The following is a 20489-nucleotide window of genomic DNA, read 5'->3' as shown; positions in this document are numbered from 1 at the left end:
TGTGTGAAACATTTCTTCAATGGAATTCACATCTACCGTGGGCGTGTTTTGCGGGCAGGGGGGCCTGTCATTGGATATTCTTAGAATGGTCATGCTCTGGTCAGCCAGTGCTCTCGATGCCACTCCGTAGCCCCACCCCGTCCACTCCATTGCCCCGCCCTGGCCACTCCATAGCCCCGCCCATCCAATCATCTCAACAAGTGCATCGATGTTCCTCTCGTCTGCCAAGAAGGGCTGTTTGTGTCTCAACATCAGCGCTCTTTCTGTTTTTGAACGGCTTCGGGAGACCTTTTTTACTCAGTTTATCTTTAGGGTTCATTACATAAGGGGAGATAAAGTTCGTCGAAGAAGCGACGAACAGCGACGATGCAATCGGTGGGTTGAACTGGGCCGAACATCTTCCCATTGATCTGATGGTGGCTAGCTGAAGAGGCTAACTCGGTGGTTAAAGTTGAGCCAGCCGTTTGTCTGCTGGAAGATGATGCGGAGTTGAGTCGGCGTTCTGGCAGCTAACAACGACCGGTTGAATTCCGAGATGTTCATGTTGTTCAAGTTGTACCCGTAAGGACCGAGACATCCTGACCCAAGTGGAGATGGACCTCAGGAGGAGAAGAGTTCCCCGAAGAGTTCCCCTAACAGCTGTCCCCTGGATGTGAAGGAGCTCACAGTATGAGGATGGTAAGGAAGCGTTTAGTTAATTCCCTAGTAATAACCAATGCATTTATTGGATGAATCAATAACAATTGATCGCGATGAGATAGTTGTTAGTTCTTTATTGTTGGTGAGTCAAGTGTTTTACGAGAAGCACCGCAGTGGTTCCTGCCTTGGGTTTTTTGAAGCGGGCTGAGAGGGTTGTCCTTTTGTAGTGCCTTACAGTGCTGGTTGCTATGGTGATGTGAGAGATGCCTTTTGCAGTGCCATACAGTGCTGGTTGTTATGGTGATGTGAGAGATGGCTGTTGTAGTGCTTAACAGTGCTGGTTGTTATAGTGATGTGAAAGATGGCTGTTGTAGTACCTTACAGTGCCGGTTGTTATAGTGATGTGAGAGAGGCCTGTTATAGTGCCTTAAAGTGCTGCTTGCTATAGCGATGCCTGTTGTGGTGCCTTATAGTGCTGGTTGCTATAGTGATGTGAGAGATGCCAGCCCTGCACAAGGGAGCTGGCAGAGCAGGGGGTGACCAGACTCTGTGTTTAATGGCGGTGGCTAGTTAATTAATGCAGAAATAAGTGTGCCGTTTGGTTTCCCACAAGGTCCTGGCTAGCTCATCGAAAGCGGCACACCATGATCCTCCTAGCTATACCAAACCCTGAACTTAAGCCACATTCACAGGCCAGCAAGCATACACTTCTTAAATTGAATCCTCAATCAAATCCACAATGTTTCACTTTGTGCGCACTTCAAAACTTATTTTCCAAATGAGAAAATGGTTGTATTTTTCCTCTTGAGTAATACTCTTCAACCATTCGAAAAGGACTGTTTTTGGTATTTGTATTACTGCTTCGAAGTTCTTTCCTGTAAATGGTTCCTGCTCTTTGGTTGTCAGGTTAGATTGTTGACTGCTGACACCCAGTCGGTGCTGTTGTGTGCCTAGCCCAGCTAATGCTATGCACACTGTGTAGTGTTGAATTTCTGCTTAACTGTCTCTATGACAATCCACAGGGGATCAGGTGAGCATGTGGCTTACTGCATAGCCCTGCCGAAATTCCCTGGCTTAGCCCGTGTCCAGACTTCCCACGATATATGTGAGGAGGAGGAGGAGGAGGAGGAGAAGGAGAAGGAGAAGGAGGAGTGGCAGGGTGGAAAATGGGGTCAAGGTCCTTCTCCATTTTGTCTTTCGTTGGATCTTTTAGATGTAAAGAGGAAGTGGGAGATGCAAGGCTGACTTTTGGGAAGCAGAATGGTGTCTCTTTTACACTGCACCACTAAATAAACCATTGCTTGAACTAGTGTTTCTTTTTTAATGCCACATGGAGTTCCCACTCCCTGGGTTCAGGGAGATGGTCAGCCATAGCATGGGGGAGTCTGCACGTAAGGATGTCACGTGTTTTGTGAGCAGCTGCGATTCATTTTCGGTGTTAAGCACAATCACAGACGCACAGGTAATGATAACCACTGTCTTCTTTCCTTCTATTCAAATGATTACTTAGCGTTCTGTTTTGGAGGTGCATCCAGCGTCAAGCCGGTGCGATCACGAGGAGAAGGCATAATGTACATTTGAACCCTGGCCGCTGTGAACACTACCAGGCACACGGCGGCCGCGGCTGTGCCACATGCTGGCTCCGAAAGAGTGAATGGCATCACTGCGTCAGATAGCGCCTGTAAACAATGCCTTGTTTATATGTTCACTTCATGGAATTTCTCTGTAGACACACCTTGTATTGTCTAAACTGTAAGTAGCCATCGAGTATTGCCTGTCAGATTTCAACGTCTGGAGTAGGCCCGGGCGATAGGAACAAGTTATTATCATGAGGTGTTTTTCATAACATAGATGATCAGGATATTAATTCTAAACAGACGAAGTGAGACTCATATCAGAGTATGGTGAGTTGTCCCTGATGATTCAGAACTCAATTTGTTAATATCTTCCGATCATGATTATTTCATTTGACTATAAAACTGGGTATGAAGATTACCTGATATCTATTTCATATTTCATGACTATGCAATACCAGTCAGACCATGAACATTCATTTTGAATTAATGCATTGCCGTGGTCTTGAGACAGACTCCTAGCATCGTGAAGCACATAGTCAAAGTAAGGGCTGGCTGGCTGGCTGGCTGGCTGGCTGGCTGGCTGGCTGGCTGGCTGGCTGGCTGGCTGGCTGGCTGGCTGGCTGATTGGCTAACTGGCTGGCCAGGCAATAACCTACAGATGTAACCAGCCGTGAACACAGACGGGTTAAGCTCTCCTAATCAGATTAGCACTGGGAGGACACACACACACACACACACACACACACACACACACACACACACACACACACACACACACACACACACACTCCTCTCTCTGGACCCAAACATGGGTTACAGTAATTGTGCTCAGAATTTGTTAAGGTACAACTTTTATAACTTCAATGTGTTTCAGTTATAGAAAATGAATTCTATAAATTGTTGTACCATCTGGCCTATTCTTGATATCTGAGACATCTTTATCTTTGTGGTGACCATTTTAACCACTCCATGAATAGATTTGTCATGCTTTTGCATTTGGAAAAACAAGAGTTCCTAACAGTAATGTTATGAGAGGATGAGTTCAGGGTTTTCTCTAGGCTAGAGAATGACTGAAGCTTACCTTACGTTGATACGGTGTCCGTCTGGTCTTCTTAGTGGTTTTATTCTTTGGTCTTGGCCCTCATTATCTCAAGCCTAGCCTATGGGTCTGGAGTCTCTGGAACTACCTCTGTGGCGACAGTGGGGATGGGAACCTCGGATGCAGCACTCATGACTTTTTTACACCAGATCCGGCCTTACTAACACCATTCTCCAGCCTTACTAACACCATTCTCCAGCCTTACTAACACCAGTCCCCTTAATAACACCAGTCTCCTTAATAACACCAGTCCCCTTACTAACACCAGTCCCCTTACTAACACCAGTCCCCTTACTAACACCAGTCCCCTTAATAACACCAGTCCCCTTACTAACACCAGTCCCCTTACTAACACCAGTCCCCTTACTAACACCAGTCCCCTTACTAACACCAGTCCCCTTACTAACACCAGTCCCCTTAATAACACCAGTCCCCTTACTAACACCAGTCCCCTTAATAACACCAGTCCCCTTAATAACACTAGTCCCCTTAATAACACCAGTCCCCTTAATAACACCAGTCCCCTTAATAACACCAGTCCCCTTAATAACACCAGTCCCCAGCCTTAATAACACCAGTTCCCTTAATAACACCAGTCCCCTTACTAACACCAGTCCCCTTAATAACACCAGTCCCCTTAATAACACCAGTCCCCTTAATAACACCAGTCCCCTTACTAACACCAGTCCCCTTACTAACACCAGTCCCCTTAATAACACCAGTCCCCTTAATAACACCAGTCCCCTTACTAACACCAGTCCCCTTACTTACACCAGTCCCCTTAATAACACCAGTCCCCTTACTAACACCAGTCCCCTTACTAACACCAGTCCCCTTACTAACACCAGTCCCCTTACTAACACCAGTCCCCTTACTAACACCAGTCCCCTTACTAACACCAGTCCCCTTAATAACACCAGTCCCCTTACTAACACCAGTCCCCTTAATAACACCAGTCCCTTAATAACACCAGTCCCCTTAATAACACCAGTCCCCTTAATAACACCAGTCCCCTTAATAACACCAGTCCCCTTAATAACACCAGCCCCCTTAATAACACCAGTCCCCTTAATAACACCAGTCCCCTTAATAACACCAGTCCCCAGCCTTAATAACACCAGTCCCCAGCCTTAATAACACCAGTCCCCAGCCTTAATAACACCAGTCCCCTTAATAACACCAGTCCCCTTACTTACACCAGTCCCCTTAATAACACCAGTCCCCTTAATAACACCAGTCCCCTTAATAACACCAGTCCCCTTAATAACACCAGTCCCCTTAATAACACCAGCCCCTTTAATAACACCAGTCCCCTTAATAACACCAGTCCCCAGCCTTAATAACACCAGTCCCCTTAATAACACCAGTCCCCTTAATAACGCCAGTCCCCTTAATAACACCAGTCACCTTACTTACAGCATTCCTGACCTTACTGACACCAGTCCACAACCTTACTAGCCGAACACAAGTCCCACTGGACCACCGGCCCCCCAGGCCCCCCTCCTGTTGTTGCCTGAGGGGATGGGCACGTATGTCTCGTACTGTGGGAAAGAATGTCCTTGCTGATAGTGCATGTGTGAGATGTGTGCATGGCACAGGGTCCACCTAACTTAAGTTGTCTGTTTGTGTGTCTTTGCAAGCGTGTGGAGCCTGAGTGCTGGGAGTGTGATCCGTGGCTGGCCCCAGCTGGCCTCCCTGGGAGGGGGAGGCGGGGAGCGGTGTGGGTAGGGCTGTGGGGGAGTGCTGGTGATTTGGTTCCTCCCTGAGCTCTTAATTAAGTGAGGACCCGGAGGGGCCAGAACTCGGCTCCCACGTACCGGGGAGTCTACAGGGGAAGCAGGAACATGCAGCCAGTCTGCGCCAGTCGCTTGCTTTGACAACAGGAAGGAGATGAACAATGTACTGAAGGCAGAAGGACGTTCTTTACACCTGATTGATTTGCCATGGATGGCAGCCAGGAAAATACTTAGCTTAGTTGTTGAGAGGAGATTGTAATGGTCGAAGCTAGTTCAAAGGCCTACCTTTTAAGAAAGGACAGCTTTTGATTGCATCAAGTGGCTGAGTTCATAGCCCTAATGCCCTTTAGGACAAATTATTTGTGGAATCAAGTTTGACCTTTTTATCCTTCTGTTGTTGGCGGGTGTGTGTAGATGTGTGGCGACACTCTGTGTTCTCTGCACCTCGATGTTGAAAGAGCTGCTGTTGTTCCGAGGTGTAGCAGACGAGACAAGAGCCCGATTGAGCTCGGTGCCTGAAAGCAGCACATTGTGCAGGGCGGGAGCGGCCAGTCGGCGGCCGTGCTGGGCAGCAGCGGCTCGCTGTTTACATCAGCGGAGACGGAGGGCGCTGTTAGAATGGCCGAGCTCTCGGCAGGGAGCTTGCCTGACGAAGCCCTGTGACAGACAAGACCCCCTCCTCTCTATTATCAATAGGACCCCCACCACCACATACCTGCCCCGCCACACACATTGATAGCCCTAAGTGAGGGCTAGGACAGCGTGTGGGAGGATGGCTTTATCAGTATGACCTGGATGGGTCGAGGCGTGACCTTACTGATTACCTTTAAGAAAACATACTGGGGTTGTAAATGGAGTTTAGTTTTACTGTCTTCCCAATACTGAAGGAAGCGTCAGTCTTATTTTAGAGGCCAGGTAAATGCCTTAGGGTAATCCTTGTTAATGTTGTCAATAACGGACACATTAGCGGTGTTCTGGCCTTGTTATTAGTGAAGGTAAGTCGCTAGGCTAGCCTATGTGGTATCAACCCAAACCCCGGCGTCCATTCTCTAGGACCCCTACTGGAATGTGAAGGTAGGAAGAGCTTGGTGTTCTGGCTGCAGCCCCGGAAAATGAGTGGAGGTTAGAGACAATGAGCGTTTGGTCCCAATGTTCGAAACCCTTCTGAGGAGAACAGAAAGGCCAGAGTCTCCCCCTCCACCCTCCCCCAGCCTCCCCCCCCCCCCCCCGGAAGGTTGGAGTTCAGGGACACGTAAGAGGACCACACAAACGCCCTACACCACCACTAGACGTAGACTAGGGGGAAACCAAGACTATTTAGTGCATCATTCACAATGGCTTAGCAATCCTCATTGCTTAGTCATGCTCACAAAGCCCCCCCCCCCCCTCCCCCCCATCAAAGACTCACACACACAGACACACAACCATAGGGAGGGGGGGAAAGAGCGCGCTCACACCACCCCCCCCCCACCGTGGGCCTCAAGCCTCCTTGGGTTAACAAGGCAGCACAGAGGAGCAACGCGCACACAGTGTTCTCCCAGCAGAAGGTAGAGCCCTCCCTGGGCTCCCACACTCTCTTCTGTGTCTCTCTATCTCTCTCTCCTGCTCTCTTGTACACAGTACACATGGCATGGCACTTTGACCTGAACACACTGACGATAATAATTACACATGCATACACATTGACCTGATGAATGTATTGAAGTTCACTGTTTTTTTAAAAGCTTTTTACACGTAACTGTTTTGAGTAAGTAAAGTTTAATGTGTGTATATATATATATATATCTCACATTCATACACTGTGTGTGTGTTTTTTATATTTTGTTGATTTATGTGAATAGGAACCTGTTTCATCTGGGGTCACCTGAAGTTTCGTCCATGTTTTATTTCTCCCTTTATGCGACGATGTTGTGTAGTGTACCGTTGGTTAAAAGCAACTCCCCGGGGTAAAGACTCTGGATCAAACCCTTCATGGGGCCTCTTACCAGGGTGGATCAGTCTGCCTCACTGAGCAGGACACATGTCCCCCCTGACTCTGGTTTCTAACTAAATGTGTTTTCTGTGTTTTCGGCAGGCGGATCAGCAGCTGTCCACAAGTGAAGACTGCGTCTCCTCTCCCCCGCCCCCCTCCGCGGAGAAGCCCCCCATCCCGGCCCTGCTGTCTGGCCCGGCCCAGGTTCAGCCCGTGACCCTGGTACCCCTCTCCGAGAGCCACTTGAACGGCATCAACTCCTCGTCCTTCTCCCGGCCCGCTCCCGTCATCGGCCAGACGGACGGGAAGCCCTACCCTACCAGGATCATGAGGCTGTTATCCAACCCCAGGAAGTGTCCCGGGACCGGGCCGGGTCAGGCCGGGGACGGCCCCCCCCCTGCTCCGGGCCCCGGAGGTGTCTCTGTTGGGGGTCAGGCCTGGACCCATCTGCCCGGACTGGGGGTCATACATTCCTTTAAGAAGCTGCGTTCCTCTGTGCTCCAGGGCATCCAGAGCAGGGGCACAGCCAATCAGGACGGAGAGTGTTCCTCAAGCAGCCCCGAGGCCAACGGGTCTAGTGTGAGCGGCCGGGGACCGGGCCACGCGGACGGTCGGTTAAAGAGTGGCGAGTCCAACGGGTTCCCCGCTGACCAGCGGTTGTCTCTGATGGGTCAGTACGGCGAGGAGGAGGAGGATGCCGATGAAGAGGTGGGCGACAGCGACGGCCCTCTGAGGAACACGCGCTTCTCCAGGAGCATTCGTAGGGCCTACGGCGCCGGTCGCATCTCCATACTGGACACGGGGCAGAGCGGAGCGGGGGGGGGCGGCACCGGGCGCCCCCACGGGGACGCACACACCGCCTCCCAGGGCTCCGAGTCGGACGTCCGTCTCGGTGCGGAGCCCTCGGAGGGGAACGCCGACGCCAAGGTGCTGAGCCGCCTGAGCAGGAGCGCAGAGAACCTCAACCTCTTCCGGCGGAGGGGCCCGGCCCCCGAACCGGGGCCCGCCTCTGCACCCGCCCGGCCGGACCCCCTAGGGGAGCCTCCCTCGGGGACCCCCGCCCTCCAGAGGACGGGCAGCGTCTCCTCGGTGGGCGTCCGAGGCCGCAGCGCCCAGCGCTGGCTGAGCCCGCTCAGGACCAAGGACCACGTGCTGAGGCTGGTGGGCAGCGTGACGGACCTCACGGCCCGCCGCCGGCCCAGCGCCAGCCCCTCGCCCGCCGCCCCCCCGCCCTCCACCCCCCGCAGCCGTATCCACGACGACTATTCCCGCCGCACCCCTGTCTCCCGGCGGCAGAGCGGCAGCGCAGACCCTCGCCGGCCCGGGCGCAGTCCGCGGGACCCCGGGGCGGGAGGGTAGCGGCGGCCGTCCCCCTGGAGCACAGCCTGGAGGTCCACCCCCGGCCGCGCTCCGAGTCGGCCAGCCCCGTCCACCGCCAGGGCGGCACGGGGCCGGCATCACCTGCAGGGCCCCCCGAGCTCTGGGGCTCACCCTGCGTCCCCCCAGAGTCTGAGTCTCCCTCGGAGGCCTCCGGCACTCGGCCTACATCCGGTCCTCCATGGGACTCCCCTCAGCCCCCCCACAGGGAGCCCCCCCACCGGGACCCCCTGGACAGCCCAAGAGAGCGGGAGGCACCCCAGGTAAGAGGATGGTGTTGTGTGTTTGTGAGGACGTCCTCCGTAAAGAGGTGGCCCCCCCCCGGGGCTTCCAATGAGAGACGTGTGTGTTGCGGGGTTCTGCTCCACCTACCGCTGTGCTCTCCGTTAAGTGACTCCAGATCCAGCGATCGTTCTCATAACGATGCGTCGCTTAACAGATCACAACGGCTCCTCACAGGTCAACACGCAATGATGTGTGTGGCCGGGTTGAACGTGGCGTGCTTGTTTGTGGAGAATGAGGCAGCAGAGCTAGAGTCAACAGGCCTGATCTCAGATAACCTGCTGGGCCTTTCATCAGTGGACATAGGCCAGAGGAGAGACGTTTTGAGTGCAACTACATAGAACAAACTCGGCCGGAAGATAAAGTAAAGACGACAGGCCGTCCCCTATCACTCTGTCCCAGGTGAGGATCATTGTACCTGATGGCATTGACCCTAGGCCTTGAGAATGGAACGCACCACGCCCGTCCTCTCTGACCTCATGGAATCCTTTATGAATATGGCTCCGGTCCAAGGTGTGATATAAGTGGTGGGGTCGCTGCACTCCCAGTGCCAGGCACGGGCCACTTTATGTTCTCTGGATGGAAAGGTTCTGGGTCAAGGTTCTGCTCGTTCCCCTCGATATTGTCGGTCAATGCACTGCAGCTATTGATTGATTGCAGTTTATTATTCCTGGATAGCCCATTGGCCAGCTCAGCGTGTGACGCAGAAGGGGGCTGACCGCTGACTGGGCCGGCCTCCCCGGGCGTCCCGCTGCTGCTCCAGCGCCTGGTCACATGGCGTCCAGCAGTGCGGCCCGGCGGTGCGTGAAGGGCCGTGCTGAAGGAGCAGGGTTAATCATTAGGCTTTGTTTATGATTAGCAGCCGTTGCGTAAAAGCCCTCCCCTCCAGAGCCGCGTCTGGCTGGCTAGCACGCCTATCAGTGAGCAATGCTCGCCCCCGTCCACAGCCCCCCCCCCCCCCTCTCCCGCTTCCCCTCCCCCGCATGACTCCCTCACCTTCCCTGGAGCTGGCCCTCTCTCGCTCCGCTTGGCTGCCCGACCAGATCAAAGTCCAGCAGGCTGCCAACGGGCCCCGTGGTCCCTGGAGCCTAACCGCTAGGTAGACCGGCAGAGTGCCAGCAGAGCTCAATGCTCGTGTTCTGACGGCCGGATCCACGGCGGGCTGGGGTCCGCCCTTGAAGATGGACGGGTGTGGATATTAGGAGAAACGCAAACCAGGGAGGGAAGACTGCGGGGGAGTGGGGCGTTACAGGGGGGTCTGGCAGGGTCTCTGGCTTTGCTCCCGTGGACACCGGCTGTGTGTGTGTGTGTGTGTGTGTGTGTGTGTGTGTGTGTGTGTGTGTGTGTGTGTGTGTGTGTGTGTGTGTGTGTGTGTGTGTGTGTGTGTGTGTGTGTGTGTGTGTGTGTGTGTGTGTGTGTGGTTTCGTTCCACTATGGTGCTGGTCCACTGCATGCCTTTCCAATGTATCTGCCGGAGGCCGGACTCGGACCCAGAGAACCAGGAGGTGAGACCGGGGCCAACTGAACGCCCCCGGGGGACCTGTTGCCCAATATTTGGTTGTCGTGCACACGAGGCGTGAATACGTGGCGACACGATAAGGTTTAATTGAGACATATTTAGTGTGTTTCTCCCTGTTCTTGTTTGAACTTGATAAGGCTAAGGGCTTGATTATGCTGACCGGTGGGAGAAGCCGTGTGAACCGGAGAACTTTCACATGCTCATTATCATTATGTAGGTGACCAGGTGGTTTCTAAAATACCTTTGCATTATTGGCTGTTTAAAAATTCTCACCTGGTCACCAATGGCAACCAGATCCCTTTTTGAGCAGAGGCCAGCTGAATGACTATCGGGGCTGGGTTGCTGATGGACAGACGCTCTTTGTGGTCTGCACTGCCTTCCGGTGGGGAGGAGGGCAGCGGGATCAACGGTATCGCTGTCCCCCGCTGCCCCTGACCCGCTGCGCTCGTCTGACCTCCAGGCTCCGTCGGTGGACCAGGTGCGAGAGCTGCTCCTGCGGCAGGAAGAGGCGTCGCCGACGGCCAGCGGCGGCGGCAGCGGCAGCCAGCCCTCCTCCCCGGCCGACTGCTCCTCCTCGCCGACCTCGCTCACGTCGCAGGCCGACGACCCGGCGCCCCCCCGGCGCAGGGCGGCCCGCCCGCGGCCCCGGCCCATCTCGGACTACGGCCAGCTGGTGTCCCGGCGCTACCCGGTCCCGGAGGAGGGCGCCGAGCTGTCTCCTAGCGACTGGTCCCGAGAGCGCCCGCAGCGGCACCACAGCACGGACGGCGCCGGGGGCTGTTGGTCCGAGGGCGGTGCCGAGGGCGGCCCCCCGAAGCAGAGGCCCGTGTCGGTGATCGGGTCGGGGGAGGGGCGGTGCTCGCCGGACCAGAGGGACGCGGGCCTTCCGTCCGTAAGAACCGGCACCCGCTCTGTCAACCCGCTAGCAGCGCCCAGTCACATGATCAACACGCGGTGATCGCAGAATTGAACCGATCCCCGCAAGTCTATCTATTATAATGCGTGACGTGTGAATGAGGCGTTTCAGTCTATAGAACAAATGCGGAACCCTTCGCTTTAGCAGCTGAAGCGGACTACGAGTACCGACGGAGAGAATCATTGCCACCAGTGCGACTGTGCGTAATCCCTGCCCGCTTGAGGTGTGTTTAGTCTACGCTGATGTCCTCAAAGCCCACTCAGTGCCGTAGAGATGTAGAGCTGACTCAGCCCTCCAGCTGTCCGGGTAGCGCCCCGCTTTAACGTGGGTCATGTCGTGCAGGGCTTTAGATGTCTTCAGTACTAGGCGGGAATCAAAGCAGCTCCTTTTAGAGACTTGGTTTTACCGTTGCAGAGCGTTCACTAAACAATGTTTCTGGTTATAGCCATTGATCCCTCATTAAATCCAACATATTATAATGATGATTATTATTATAATTTCCTCTTACCCATGGTTAATAGCCTATAAAAGCCAAATTCATGATGTAGGCTGTACTAGCGTGCTGTAGGCTAGATCTATAGCCTAACTATGTAATCTAAGAGCTATCATTTGAGTTTAATTTGTTCAAAAAAGTCATCGTATTAGTGTGTGAAATGTAAGAAGGTCTGTTATTAGTGGACTGCTTCATCAGACACTTTAGCTTTTAGAGCACTGCCCATTCACCTGGAGCCCTAATGGACTTCAGTTTACGCTAACCCTTATACAGGTAACCGTCACGTCACTAACCAGTCTAAAGGCACGTTTCAGACTACGTCAAGCTTCTAGGGGGGATTTAGAAAAATAAATCCAGGCCCGGGTTTTAAGTTTGAGAAATTAATCATAATTTTTTTTACTTATCTAAGCGTCCATTTTGTTATGGGGTTGCTATTTAATGTCAGGTGATGATGGCCGTACTTCTGACCTCTCTCTCTTTCTCTCTTCCCTCCTGTAGCCCCTGCCTCGCCCGCCCCTCCCGTCCCATGACGTGCCCCCCTACCGGGCTGCGTCGGCCCGCCTCCGGCCGTCCTCTGCCTTCTCCCAGAGCACGCCCATCGGCCTGGACCGCCTGGGCCGGCGCCGGCTGCACAGGGTCCTGAGCGGTGAGAACCTGGCGGGGCTGGGGGGGTGGGGGGGGGGGGGTCCGGGGAGCTCAGAGAGGTTCCCAGCCGTGTGCGGGAGATGCAGGAATGCTAACATGCGTGTCGAAGGACAACATAGCTATGCTTCAGACCTGGGACCAGGCATGTGCCTGTCCTGACTTAGACATGAAGCTCTTTTCAGTCTTGCATGTGGGGAATGTGTATTGCTTGTTTGTCCTGTAGGGCATGTCTTTATGTTTGTTATTTTAAAGTGTGGGTGTTGTGATGGAAAAATCCATATGTTGTTTTTGTTTTTGTATTGTCTAGCCACGCTACCTGTTCCCAGTGTTATCTAATGTTAACCTTTGTGCATGGGGTAAACCGGTCACAAGGGAGAAGCATCCCCTTATGCAATCTTCTGCTTGATGAGAACACAGGATCTCTGTTCTTTTAGGCAAAAATTATTTGGTTCAATCATTGACAAATGAATTGTGGGCAGGGTGTGAAACTGTTTTTAAATAGCTCTGTGAACCTGTATTCTGGGCTCACTGCGTGACTGCATAGATTAAAGTACAGTGTGCTTAGTAGTCTGATCTGTCCTAGAGGCAATATCTCTTAAAGAAGTGTGTGTGTGTGTGTGTGTGTGTGTGTGTGTGTGTGTGTGTGTGTGTGTGTGTGTGTGTGTGTGTGTGTGTGTGTGTGTGTGTGTGTGTGTGTGTGTGTGTGTGTGTGTGTGTGTGTGTGTGTGGGGTTTACATGGTGTCAGGCGGCGTGTCCGAGGGCCCTGCGTTGCTGGACGGCAGCATCAGTGAGGAGGAGGGCAGCTTTGACGAGCTGATGGAGGTCACGCCCTACCTGCAGCCCGGGGTGGATCTCTCCCTACTCAACCAGGTGACGCCCCAGCCCCTCCCCCTCATTACAACCAGCACGCGTGGGACACCCTCCCAGACGTCCTGCTGTGATCCTGCATGTCAGAGCAGACCTCCACTAGCGTGTGACCTTATAGTGTGTGTGTGTGTGTGTGTGCGCAGTGGATCAGCTCGGGCCATGCGGTCTATGCCGAGGCTCTGTGGGACCACGTCACCATGGGGGAGCAGGAGCTGGCCTTCGAGGCAGGGAACGTGATCCGCGTGCTGGACGCCTCCCATGAGGACTGGTGGTGGGGCCGCAGGGCGGAGCAGGAGGCCTGGTTCCCCTCCACCTTCGTCAGGGTGAGTGTGGGCCGACCCTGGAGCCCCCGTACCGCCTCTGGTCCGGACCGCCTCTGGTCTGGACCGCCTCTGGTCCAGACCCCAGGACCCCCTTGGCTCTCCGGGCCGACGGCTCTGGTCAAGACGGGGTTTCTCTGGAGCGGTGGCTGCTGCTTGGGTTGATTGACAGCTGGTTGTTAATTGGGCAGGCTGTGGTAGCCATGGTGAGGCCTGTTGATTGGCAGATGGGCGTCTGCTGTGTGATTGCTGGTAGCAGCACACCCTGCCGACCAACGACGGATCCTTCCACTGCACATGGACTTGTTGTTGCCATAGTAATGCCGACTTAATGCTGTTTGACCCCATGTTTTGTGTTCCCCTAATGGGATAGCATTAAAAGGTCAATTAATTAAAGAAAATGGATACTTTTTAACATATTTTTTCAATTGAATCATGTGCACTTAATCTCCACTATAGTGCGAGGAGAGGAGTCAACAGACACCACAAACTTTTTCAATCAATCGATAATCAACGTGTGTGTGTGTGTGTGTGTGTGTGTGTGTTTGTGTGTGTGTGTGTGTGTGTGTGTGTGTGTGTGTGTGTGTGTGTGTGTGTGTGTGTGTGTGTGTGTGGTCCGCAGGTGCGTGTGAACCAGGAGGACTTTAGCTCTGAGAGCGTAGCGAACCAGGAGGGTCTGGCCCAGCTCCGAGACCCCCACAGCCTGCAGCACCTGGACCAGATGAGGACCAACGTGGTCCAGGAGATCATGAACACGGAGCGCATGTACATCAAGCACCTCCGGGACATCTGTGAGGTAGGACCCGCCTCCGCACGGGAGGCGCTGCTAGTGGCCGCCTGCACCGGGCCACCCGTACAAGGGCGGGGGCGTGACCTGTAGGCCTGGGAGGGGGCGGGGCCTGGAGGCCTGGGAGGGGGCGGGGCCTGGGCCGGGGCAGATGTTTCGTTTTATTGTTCTCTTTCCTCACTTTCATATAATTTTCATAGCTTTTTATTTATTTTTTTCCTTTTTCGGCTCTGTTTGCTCTATTGTTTGATTTAATTAAACATATTGATGCATTCCATTCAAATTCAAAACCAAGAATTTGTCAGCAAAACTACTTGAGCACCTCTGCCACCACTCTCGTTCTGTTTTGTGGATGGAGGTTTTCTGCACTGGGGCGCCCCCTGTTGGCCGCAGGGTTTATCTTGAGACGTGTCTCAGCTGTAGCAGCAGGCTCTCTCTCTGTGAGGGGGCTCATATCTCCCCCTCTGTTCACACAAGTTGTCTCCCACTCCAAAAGAGACCAAGAGCGTCTGCCGGCTCACCTGGCCTGGGGAGACGCGGGTGATGGAGGTGGCAGGGACTCAAACCCAATGTCAGCACCACCTGTAGGCAGAGGGCCCTCACCCATACCTTCATCTGGAGTTAGAGCACCTGTAGGCAGAGGGCCCTCACCCATACCTTCATATGGAGTGAGACCACCTGTAGGCAGAGGGCCCTCACCCGTACCTTCATATGGAGTTAGAGCACCTGTAGGCAGAGGGCCCTCACCCATACCTTCATATGGAGTGAGACCACCTGTAGGCAGAGGGCCCTCACCCGTACCTTCATATGGAGTTAGACCATCAAAGTGGAACTTAATGGCTAAACAACATGGTGGAAGGACCTGAATAACAGGCAGTGAATAACAGACTCTGTGTTCCAGGGGTACACCAGGCAGTGAATAACAGACTCTGTGTTCCAGGGGTACACCAGGCAGTGAATAACAGACTCTGTGTTCCAGGGGTACATCCGGCAGTGCCGTAAGCACCCCACCATGTTCACGGAGCCCCAGCTGCTGACCATCTTCAGCAACATCGAGGACATCTACCGCTTCCAGAGGCAGTTCCTGCGCGAGCTGGAGAGCAAGTACAACAAGGAGCAGCCCCACCTCAGTGAGATTGGCTCCTGCTTCCTGTCCCAGGTGCCCTCCCCAGAGCCGCCGGGTCCACCTCCTTCACCTCATTACACTCACAGTCTCCAGGGCTCCACGGGCCCCAGGGCAGCCCCTCACCCGAGGCCCCCCACAGACCGCTGAGACGGGACGCAGAGGCAGGATCCCTCCTTCAGGGGAGCGCTGGAGGGAGGGGGGTTAGGAGGGAGGAGAGTTAGGAGGGAGGAAGGTGAGGAGGGAGGGGGGTTAGGAGGGAGGAGGGTTAGGAGGGAGGAGGGTGAGGAGGGTGAGGAGGGAGGGGGGTGAGGAGGGAGGAGGGTGAGGAGGGTTAGGAGGGAGGAGGGTGAGGAGGGTTAGGAGGGAGGAGGGTTAGGAGGGAGGGGGGTGAGGAGGGAGGGGGGTGAGGAGGGTTAGGAGGGAGGAGGGTTAGGAGGGAGGGAGGAGGGCTAGGAGGGAGGGGGGTTAGGAGGGTTAGGAGGGAGGAGGGTTAGGAGGGAGGGGGGTTAGGAGGGAGGAGGGTGAGGAGGGAGGAGGGTGAGGAGGGAGGAGGGTTAGGAGGGTTAGGAGGGAGGAGGCAGGGATCCCTCGTTCAGGGGAGGGTTAGGAGGGCAGATTGGGTCCATATTGGAAGCGAAATAAAGGCGGCGCAACCAGCCAGGCTGTGGTGCATCACGGTGTCCTGCCAGCTGGGTTTATTTAACATGCCACACTGTCCTTATCATCGGGAGTCCAAACCTGGGTTGGATTGCAGGAGGTGAAGGATCCATCATCACCGGGTGACGCGTCATACTGATGGCAGGGGGGCCTCCGCGCAAACACATCTGTAGTGTCTCACACACACCTCTGTCCCCTACACCCCTCACTAGCTGTTGTGAATGTCAGTAGTCCAGTGTGGCCTCATCGTTGGAGGGGGTTTGGGTGTGGATGCATTCCGAAATGTGCAAAACATTTAATCATTTGACTCTTTGATCAAAGCTAAGAGGACCGATTGTTTCAAGGCTTTGTGTTAAATGTGAGCTAATCTCTTCTTTGTGTGTGTGTGTGTGTGTGTGTGTGTGTGTGTGTGTGTGTGTGTGTGTGTGTGTGTGTGTGTGTGTGTGTGTGTGTGTGTGTGTGTGTGTGTGTGTGTGTGTGTGTGTGTGTGTGTGCCCCCCCCCCCCTAGGAGGAGGGCTTCTCCATCTACTCTGAGTACTGTAACACCCACCCGACGGCCAGCGCCGAGCTCCACCGCCTCATGAAGATGGGCCGCTACAAGCACTTCTTCGAGGCCTGCCGGCTGCTGCAGCAGATGATCAACATCTCCATCGCTGGCTTCCTGCTCACGCCTGTCCAGAAGATCTGCAAGTACCCGCTGCAGCTGGGCGAGCTGCTGAAATACACCCCCGCGGACCACAGGTGAGCCCCCCCAGCCCAACCTCCCCGTCCCCTTCCCCTTGTCCACCAGACTCTACTGGGAGGAGCTGGTCGGTCCTTATAGTCCGGTCTTTGTGTTCAGAATCCAACCAGACGTTCATAGATGATGATGTTCAACCAGACAGGACAGGAACATTAAACTGCTTAAAAAGCAGCTGCCTTGGACAGCCTGCACTTTAGTTAGACTACTAGTATAAGATCTATGAAGGAGCAGGCAGGGGTTAACCCCGAACCCTTTACACACACACACTCACTCACTCTGACTCTCTCACTCTGACTCACACTCTGACTCTCTCTCACTCACTCTGACTCTCTCACTCTGACTCACACTCTGACTCTCTCACTCACTCACTCTGACTCTCTCACTCTGACTCACACTCTGACTCTCTCACTCACTCACTCACTCTGACTCTCTCACTCACTCACTCACTCTGACTCTCTCACTCACTCACTCACTCTGACTCTCTCCCTCACTCTGACTTCCTCACTCTCTCACTCTGACTCTCACTCCCTCCCTCCCTCTAATGTTCCTCTCTCTCCCAGTGACTACGGCGGGGTGAGCAGTGCGTATGGCGCCATGAAGAACGTGGCCAGTCTGATCAACGAGAGGAAGCGGAGGCTGGAGAGCATCGACACCATGGCCCAGTGGCAGGTCTCCATCCTGCATTGGGAGGTGAGGGCTATGGAGAGCCCCCTGTTGGACCACCGTGTGTTCATCAGACATACAGGGGCGGCATGGGGCTCAGGAGGTAGAGCGGGTTGACTGGTGACCAGAAGGTCGCTAGTTCTATCCCCGGCTTCTCCTAGCTGAGTGTCGAGGTGTCCCTGAGCAAGACGCCTCCCCCTGACTGCTGCTGACGAGCCGGCTGTCGCCTTGCGTGGCTGACACCGCTGCCAGTGTGTGAATGTGTGCATGAATGGGTGAATGTTGCGCAGCATTGTAAAGCGCTCAGAGTGGCCACTGGTTAGAAAATTGCTGTATAAATGCGGGTCAACTTACCATGCAGGCCATTTGTGACCTCCCAAGCGGCAGTGTCCGACCAGACGTATTTATCTGATGCGTGTGCAGGGGGCCGACGTGCTGGAGCGCAGCTCGGAGCTGATCCACTCGGGGGAGCTGACCCGCGTGGCCCTGCAGGGGGCGAAGAGCCAGCAGCGCTTCTTCTTCCTGTTTGACCACCAGCTGGTGTACTGCAAGAAGGACGTGCTGCGGCGCGACCTGCTGCACTACCGCGGCCGCCTGGACATGGACCAGACGGAGGTCCAGGAGCTGGCGGACGGCCGCGACCCCGGCCTGGGCCTCACCCTGAGGAACGCCCTGCGCCTGCGCAACGCCTCCACCCTGGAGGGCCTGTGCATCCTGTGCTGCCGCAAGCCCCAGGACAAGCAGCGCTGGCTGGACGCCTTCGCCCGCGAGAGGCACCGCGTGCAGGAGGACCAGGAGATGGGTGGGTCTCAGTGTGACATCATAAAGGACAGTGTTTAGGGGCACCAGGAGGGGGGGTCTCAGTGTGACATCATAAAGGACAGTGTTTAGGGGGACCAGGAGGGGGGGTCTCAGTGTGACATCATAGAGGACAGTGTTTAGGGGGACCAGGAGGGGGGGGGGGTCTCAGTGTGACATCATAAAGGACAGTATTTAGGGGGACCAGGAGGGGGGGGTCTCAGTGTGACATCATAAAGGACAGTGTTTAGGGGGACCAGGAGGGGGGGTCTCAGTGTGACATCATAAAGGACGGGTTTAGGGGGACCAGGAGGTGTGGGGGGGGGGGGGGGGGGGGGGGGTCTCAGTGTGATATCTTAAAGGACAGGTTTAGGGGGACCAGGAGGGGGGGGGGTCTCAGTGTGACATCATAAAGGACAGGTTTAGGGGGACCAGGAGGGGGGGGTCTCAGTGTTTGGGGGGACCAGGAGGGGGGGGGGGGGGGTCTCAGTGTTTTGGGGGACCAGGAGGGGGGGGGTCTCAGTGTGTAGGGGACCAGGAGGGGGGGGGGGTGAAACACTGGCTGAGATTAAACCAAATCTGCCCTCATTGATCACTGGTCAGTCACTGGTGCATGCACACATGCACATGGACATATACACAGACAGAGGAACAGAAACACATAGACAAAAATACATACATACACTGATAAAGACTACACCTGTGATGTAGTTAATGCATAATCATGTGAAGAATATCACTGCTTAATATGTGCTCAGTTTAATTCATGTATTTTTGGTAATAATGATATGGAATTACCATTTTCAAGTAGAAAAGCCTATCCAGGGACAGGGCACGCAAATTAGGCTTGGCTAGAAATCCTATCTGCAGTACATCTGTTTCATGTATTGGAACCTGTTACAATGTTATTTGCATTGTCCCTGACAGATAAACAAATGAATAAAATAAAATACGGACGGCCTCTTAGTGAATTTTTATAATAATTATAATAATCTAGCCTCTTTTTCTCGTTGCAGGCATGGAGATCAGTGAGGAACAGAGACAACTCGCTATATTCAACGCCAGGAAACTCAAACAAGGGAAGATCAAAGGTAAGAGACGACAAACGTCTTGCCATTGGACGGTGTCCCCATAACATCTGCACTTCACAGTCATCCTCATCTTAACCCACTTCCTTGTTCTCGACACTTCCTCTCCAGCCATTGGCTACTCCGGTTCGGTCCCGCCCCACCACCAAAGCCACCAGCAGAACCTCCACCCGCTCCACCAGCGTCACGTTACCGTACCGACCAGCGTGCCCCAGCAACCCGTGTTCTCATTGGCCGAGCCCCCCAAGCGAAAGCCCGCCCACCTGTGGCACTCCATCACACGGAGTACCCTCTTCAAGAAGTGATCCCCCCGCCCTTCCTCATCTCTGCCTCCTCATCCTCGTCTGGGAGGCCCCTCCCCTAAACCGTCCACCAGTCACGAAGACCACTTTATGTTGATGATCTTTTTAAAAGCTCCCTGTGAATGTGTTAGTATTTTATTTAGCTCGTGCCTCGCTGGCCTTAACAACTCTGTTGTTCCAGTGCCTAAACATCACTGATTGCCTTCCCTGTTCCCTCTGTCTGCTGGGTTTGTCTGTCGTCTGTGGTCCTAATTGTCGTTGTTCAAGAGATTCCTCTGCCCTGTTGTGCGTTAATGCTTGTGTATTTAAACGTTAATTGTGACAAACAATGTATAGTCCGCTTTTTAAAAGTCAAACTACTTTTCCTTGATTTCAGAAGTATGTATGTGGCCTGGTTCGGTTGTGTTCGTCAGCACTGGACACAGCCCGGGCAGCCTGAGAGCTGAACCGGGCCCAGCCCAGCCTGTTAACACTGTAAATAAACTGTGTACAAAAGTATTCACTAGTGATAAAGGTGTCGTTTCAGGGTTATTTTCTTAATGATTTAAATGTTACTGATAATTTCCACTTCATGGAAAAAAACGAATGAACCACTTAGTCCGTGGTTCATTCGTTTCTTTACTTTAATTTGAAAAGGATAAGGCAATAATGCCTCTTCAACACAAAACAATTCTGATTTTGTTTCCTTTCTGACTCCTATAATAGGTTATGCCTTCCGTTATATTAAATCAGTTTTCTGCAGCAGTGGTATTTATGGGATTCACAAATATTGAATGTGTGCTTTAACTCCCTTATTTGTGAATCGATTGGGACACATTGTAAAATTAAATACAATCAAGCTAGCCCATCCTTTTAATTACATTTATAGTCAATGTATTTCAC

General features: G+C 53.7%; 2 protein-coding genes across 4 annotated transcripts; both read left to right on the top strand.

Annotated features, from left to right (window-relative positions):
* The first annotated feature begins 185 nt into the window (after nt 1-185).
* On the top strand, nt 186-9785 carry LOC130377599 (collagen alpha-1(I) chain-like). The gene is made up of 4 exons (XM_056584751.1): nt 186-678; nt 7126-8272; nt 8320-8663; nt 9690-9785. The coding sequence occupies exons 1-4, from the start codon at nt 670-672 to the stop codon at nt 9783-9785; spliced, it is 1596 nt and encodes a 531-aa protein (XP_056440726.1). The 5' UTR covers nt 186-669.
* LOC130377344 (spermatogenesis-associated protein 13-like) lies at nt 8374-20120 on the top strand. Of its 3 annotated transcripts, none has more exons than XM_056584427.1 (12): nt 8374-8663; nt 10662-11093; nt 12109-12256; nt 13002-13126; nt 13267-13446; nt 14066-14239; nt 15210-15389; nt 16523-16755; nt 17317-17446; nt 17843-18221; nt 19234-19308; nt 19417-20120. In XM_056584427.1, exons 4-12 carry the CDS (start codon nt 13073-13075, stop codon nt 19608-19610), a joined length of 1599 nt encoding a protein of 532 aa, XP_056440402.1. In that variant the 5' UTR covers nt 8374-8663; nt 10662-11093; nt 12109-12256; nt 13002-13072; the 3' UTR covers nt 19611-20120. The 3 variants fall into 3 exon arrangements, with proteins under 3 accessions (XP_056440402.1, XP_056440400.1, XP_056440403.1); XM_056584425.1 differs by lacking the exon at nt 8374-8663 and adding an exon at nt 9724-10187; XM_056584428.1 differs by lacking the exons at nt 8374-8663; nt 10662-11093; nt 12109-12256; nt 13002-13126; nt 13267-13446 and adding an exon at nt 13567-13760.
* Nucleotides 20121-20489: the final 369 nt, after the last annotated feature.

Source organism: Gadus chalcogrammus, chromosome 23, assembly GCF_026213295.1.
Source record: "Gadus chalcogrammus isolate NIFS_2021 chromosome 23, NIFS_Gcha_1.0, whole genome shotgun sequence".
NCBI lineage: Eukaryota > Metazoa > Chordata > Actinopteri > Gadiformes > Gadidae > Gadus > Gadus chalcogrammus.
The sequence above is the reverse complement of the archived record's forward strand: the minus strand, read 5'-3'. Positions and strand labels throughout refer to the sequence as shown.